General features: G+C 42.8%; 1 protein-coding gene across 1 annotated transcript; it reads right to left on the bottom strand.

Moving 5' to 3' along the window:
• Positions 1 to 2,064: 2,064 nt before the first annotated feature.
• LOC128644690 (E3 ubiquitin/ISG15 ligase TRIM25-like) lies at positions 2,065 to 5,240 on the bottom strand. Its single transcript, XM_053697203.1, has one exon. It carries the CDS (start codon positions 5,215 to 5,217, stop codon positions 3,496 to 3,498), a length of 1,722 nt encoding a protein of 573 aa, XP_053553178.1. The 5' UTR covers positions 5,218 to 5,240; the 3' UTR covers positions 2,065 to 3,495.
• Between the last annotated feature and the right edge of the window lie 760 nt (positions 5,241 to 6,000).

Raw genomic sequence — 6,000 nt, 5'->3', positions numbered from 1 at the left:
AACTTCATGGTTATAAAACCCACAGGTCATGTTTATTTTGGCAACACAAGAAACCCAACGCACAGCACCAATAACATGGACCCGGGGGAGGCAATCAGGTACTAGCTAATGCGTAGTAACCCAAACTAACAAGATGTGCAGTACCAGGGATGCAGGAGAATAAGCAGAGCATAGCTCAATGCAAGAATGGCTTAGGGAGTTCTCTGCTTTGAATCACACAGACAGGGGACCCCCCAGATGCCTGTCCGGAAGTAGCTGTCACTCTACCTCGATCACATCCTGTCCCTGAACACTGTCCAACCTCCAGCCCAGGGTGCTAACCCACCACTCCAGACCATTAGGACCAGGGTCAACTAGGTGTAAACCACATTGAACATCTGGGGAGCTGAAATGCACCGTCTTTGGTCTTGTAAGAAATAGGCTGGCTAGCCCTCATCATGCCTCGGTCTCCCCTAACACTAAAGGATTCACCCTAGTGATAGATCCTACTAATGATTGCCACCTATAGATTACTAAGGGAGGGATAGGGTGGGAATTCATCAAAGGAACAAGTAGAAAAAGGATTTAGACTTCCTTTACAGGTCTTAAAAAGTTAAGCCAAACCCCTCCTCTTTTAAAGGGACAGTATACACTAATTTTCATATAACTGCATGTAATAGACACTACTATAAATAATAAGATGCACAGATACTGATATCAAAATCCAGTATAAAACTGTTTAAAAACTTACTTAGAAGCTCTCAGTTTATCTCTGTTGAAAAGGTAGCTGGAAAGTCCACTGCAAGTGGGAAATAAGAGACCCCCCCCCTTCTTTTGCATATGAAAAGACCCTTTACACAAACAGGAGCAAGCTGTAGTAGGTAGCTGACGGTATTCTCATGAAACTTTGGGGCTTGGTTAGGAGTAGGGTTGCCATCTTTTGCCCAGAAAATTCCTGGACACTTTTTAAGTGAGCGTGGAGACGGTGTGGATTGGGGGTGTGGCTTGGGGTGTGGCTTGGGGCATGGCTTCTCGCTGCCTCAAATTCATTATGAAATCAATTTATATGTATATATATATATATATATATATATATATATACACACATAATTAAGCCCCCACAAAAAAAAATGACCATACTAATTTGAAATAACAGCAGACACAGCCAAGTATTACTCACAGTTTCTCTGAGTCTGTGGCTGCTCTGCACTTGTTGGCTTAGGAAGGCTGCTGCACAGTCGACGGGAGGTGGTACCATGAAGGTAACAACGCGGCCACCGCACCAACACCTGCTTCGAGGCTCTCTCTGCCGCTCTCAGCTGCAGCCGGATGTGACGACTCCCTCGACCCTCTTCCCCCTCCCACTGTCCGACTCCCACACCAATCTCCTCACTCTCTCCTGCAGACTCCCTCCTGAGTTCCTACCCGTTTTGTAGTAGCAGACTGAAATAAAAAGTTTGCAAATAGACTGACAGGCCCATTTATCAAGCTCCGTATGGAGCTTGAAGGGCCGTGTTTCTGGCGAGTCTTCAGACTCGCCAGAAACACAACTTATGAAGCAGCGGTCAAAAGACCGCTGCTCCATAACCCTGTCCGCCTGCTCTGAACAGGCGGACAGGAATCGCCAGACATCAACCCGATCGAATACGATCGGGTTGATTGACAGCTCCCTGCTGGCGGCCGATTGGCCGCGAGTCAGCAGGGGGCGGCGTTGCACCAGCAGCTCTTGTGAGCTGCTGGTGCAATGTTAAATGCGGAGAGCGTATTGCTCTCCGCATTTAGCGAGGTCTTGCGGACCTGATCCGCAGTGTCGGATCAGGTCCGCAAGACCTTTGATAAATGGGCCTGTAAGTGCTCATTCTGCTAACAGAGGAATCCTATCACATGCTGCTGGCTGTAACCCCCGGGCTAAGCACTCCTCTGGCCAGCTAATGTTTTGTAAGTCTGTTCACTGCTGCGCCAGGGGAGTGCTTAGCCCGGGGCATTTGAGGCTAGTTCTGGGATAGAGAGCCTCAGACCGGGACTGTCCCGGTGAAACTGGGGCAGGTGGCAACCCTAGTTAGGAGTCAGAAAATCAGAGCAATGTTATTTAAAAATAAGCAAAACTATACATTTATTTAAAAAAACTTTATGGGCTATATAAATAGATCATCTACAAAACATTTATGCAAAGAAAAAATGAGTGTATAATGTTCGTATTGTGTGATATTGAGATTATCAGTTGGTATGAACCATATCAACCTGTTGTTATGTGCACAATGGTAGAGTCAGGGAGTGCCTCTTGCATAAGATAAAACACCTATAACTACAACATTTGTTTCACACACACAAGAACACTCCCACTGATCCTTACATTTCCTTTGTGTAGTGGCCGCAGGGTGGGGGTCTGCACAGAGAAGAGGTTCTCCCTCACAGAAAGGAACTGCCCTCTTCCTTACTAGTACTGCTGAGCTGTAAGCTGCAATTTGCAGTGTCACCTTTCTTTAGCCAAGTAAAACAAACTGTTTAACCCATTGTATGCTAGATGGCTGTATAAAGAAGATGTGCAGTTCAGGGATTTAAACAGTGTTAGTGTAAAATGTACAGTAAAAATGTTAATTTCCTGATCACCCTTAAAACATTAGATGCCATTTTTATTCATTGCTTTTTAATAGTTTTCTTTAACATTCACTTCACTTATTTCTGGCATAAAATAATGTAATATATACAGTATATGTGTGTGTGAATATATATATATAAATAAAAGAAAGAAAATCCCCTTACTAGTATAGACAAGGGGAGGTAGCACTGATACAGAGTAAAAGCTTTGTCAAAGTGCCAGAAAGGCGTGAAAAGCATAAGATGACGTCACCCTCAGTTAGTACCTACGCTCCCTGGTCACCGCCATGCACTCAACTGCTGTGTTTGTTTTAAACTGACTTTAATAAAAGTATACGTTTTAATTTTACTCCGTAGCAGTGCTTTATGTGCCTTTCAATGATTTACCTCTTCCTCACCTTGGCTAAACCAGTAAGAGGATTTACTTTCTTTTATATATATATATATATATATATATATATATATATATATATATACACATACATATATATCTATGCAAAGATACCTACACACACGCACATATATATATATATATATGTGAGTGTAAATATATAAATAAATAAAATGTGTGCCATAACCCCCCCCCCCCCCCGCTCTCTGTTTATACAGTGGGTGCCCAGTATTTCTAGGGAGGACACCTGGCAACCCTATATGTATCGCCCCCATTAGTAAAACAGGGGGTACGCAGTAAAAGCCATGCCACTTATCCATGACTCCAGACAAACCCCCCAAACAAAGCTGTGACTATAAGCCATTACCACAAAGGAGGGAGGGCAGTAGCTTATTCTCTCCATTCAGTTCCTAAAGATAAGTTACTTCCTGTCTTAACCCCTACTTATCAGCTTCCCCACAACTCCACCTTATGCCCTAACTCTGACCCCTCCACTAAGGCCAATGCAGAGTCATATTCCCTTTGCTTCAATGTTTCCATTCAGGGGTTGCATTTATTGTGAGTGTATTTAGCGCAGGATTCTCACCCTGGGCATCATAATGTATCCAAAACGCAGCATGAAGAGGCTCAGTGAAGGTTGCGCTGAAGGTGTGTAAGTGTCTGATTGGGTTACATAGCTCATAAAAGGTCAGACGCCCAGCCTCATAGTCTAGGTATATTCTTACTCTGTCATATGATAGAGGCTTAGATAATGGTGTGTATATTCTGTCATGTAGCACTACAAGATCTTTATTATCACCATACAAACCCCAGGACTTGTTATTCTCTCCTATCACAGACTCATCTCCTCCCCTCCCCATACTGGTATAACAAACCCCTACACACCAGTGCCCTGCTTTACTCATCTGCACTTCCCAGTAATGTCGTCCTGAGGAAAAGCTCCTGATGCTTAATACCTGAGGATGATCTGTAAATCTCTCTGGTGTTATTTGTCTCTGCTGGTTTATACGTGACCAGGACACAGTTTTCAGGTCATCTGATACAATAACATTATTATTAGCTGTGTTTATATCCAGTATTATGTCTGAGGTCACTTGCACATAGATACCTCTCTTTACATCAGTCATATTATCAAATGAACCTCTATATAACCTCCTGGTTTCAATAAATCTCTCTCTTCTTGTTGGTCGCTGCTGGTTTATTCGTGGCCAGGATACAGTTTTCAGGTCACCTGATACAATAACATTATTATTAGCTGTGTTTATATCCAGTAAAATATCTGATGGCACCTGCAAATAGATCCATCTCTTTACATCATACACAATATCAGCTATACCTCTGTATAAGGTCAGTGAGATCAGACCCTCATCCAAATCCCCCCCAGCAGGGACCTGTTTATCACCTGTTTGTGTGACCTCATTATCTCCATTCTCAGCACCACAAAAGTCATCTCTGTGTGATTCCTGTTCTTGTAGGACAGTTAATGGGTCAGTCATGTTGCACAGATCCTCAATGTGACTCATCTTCCTGGTCAGCTCGTCCTTCTCTTTTTCCAGCTGTTTCATTATATCCTTAACCTGGGCATTGAGTCGCTCTGTTACATCAGCTGCTTTCTCTTGCACCCCTCTCCTGTGCTCCTGCAGACTCTGAACTCTTTTCTCAGTCTTCTCTCTCTTTGTGGTCAGTTTCTGCAGAACATCTCTCAGTCTCTTTTTCTTCTTCTCAGAAGCCTCATTCAGCAGCTCCACCTGGTGTCCCCTGTGCTCTCCGGCCAGGGAGCAGAACACACAGATACAGGCAGCATCCTCAGTGCAGTAATATTCCAGGAGCTTCTTGTGTTTGTAGCATTTTCTGTTACCCCAGGAAGTGGTGGGTTCAGTTAAGACGTGTTTCTCAGACTTGCTGTGTACCCTCAGGTGAAAATCACAAAAAGACGCCTCACACAGCAGACAGGATTTAGCAGCAGGGTGAGTACAGTAAGTGCAGAAGATCCCAGTATCATTTACAGACTCAGTAGGTTGGAAAGTCTCTGCTATATTACGCAGCCTCAGGTTCCTTTTGAGTTCAGGTCTCCTCCTAAACCCTTGTTTACATTCAGGACAGGAATACTCTCCCTCATCCTGGTGGTCCCATGTTCTGTTAATACAGCTCAGGCAGTAAGTATGGCCACAGCTGAGAGTTACAGGATCTGTGTAAATGCTGAAGCAGATGGGACAGGTTAGCTCCTCTCTCAGATCAGCAGACGCCATGACTGTATGTAGTAGCAGCAGGAAACAAAAGTTAAATCCTTGTTTTTTACAACGTAAGGTGTGGTGAGGTTGTTACTAGGACATTACCTTCCTGGCTGTTCAAGGGACAGTAACACTATGTAATTACAGACATTTTTGTTGTGTTGCTATTAAATAACTTGTCAGTCAAGTCTAAACCTGTTTTTTAATATCTTGTTTGCTGTAATTGTTTTTCAATAGCCTAATTGCATCCACCATTTATTTTACAACCACCAAAAAACAACCAAGCTAAATAGTTTCTAAAATTTCTCCTTAGTTTATAAATACCCAATGTTTACATGTTCTTTGCTTTTTTTTGCAAGTTATAGGGCAATAAATACAAGTCTTTGCTATTTCCAAACCATTTTTATTTTTTAAATTAGCGATAGTTACATTGTAACACTGATATGTTTCAGGAATCCCTGAATATCCCTTGACATGTATATATATTTCTCTTGTAATGTGTATCCAGTCCACGGATCATCCATTACTTGTGGGATATTCTCCTTCCCAACAGGAAGCTGCAAGACGATCACCCACAGCAGAGCTGTCTATATAGCTCCTCCTCTAACTGCCACTACCAGTCATTCTCTTGCAGCTCTCGACAAGAAAGGAAGTATCTAGAGAGATGTGGTGTTTTTATTTAGTTTATCTTCAATCAAAAGTTTGTTATTTTCAAATGGTACCGGAGTTGTACTATTTTAGCCTCAGGCAGAAAGTAGAAGAAGAGTCTGCCTGTGGTCTTTGATGATCTTAGCAGGTTGT

Source organism: Bombina bombina, unplaced genomic scaffold (assembly GCF_027579735.1).
Source record: "Bombina bombina isolate aBomBom1 unplaced genomic scaffold, aBomBom1.pri scaffold_668, whole genome shotgun sequence".
In the NCBI taxonomy this organism is placed as follows: Eukaryota; Metazoa; Chordata; class Amphibia; order Anura; family Bombinatoridae; genus Bombina; species Bombina bombina.
Note: the sequence above shows the minus strand (reverse complement) of the source record. Positions and strands in the feature narration are given on the sequence as shown.

Excerpts from the sequence above, each read along its gene's own strand:
- LOC128644690 (XM_053697203.1), bottom strand. The coding sequence starts at position 5,217 with ATGGCGTCTGCTGATCTGAGAGAGGAGCTAACCTGTCCCATCTGCTTC.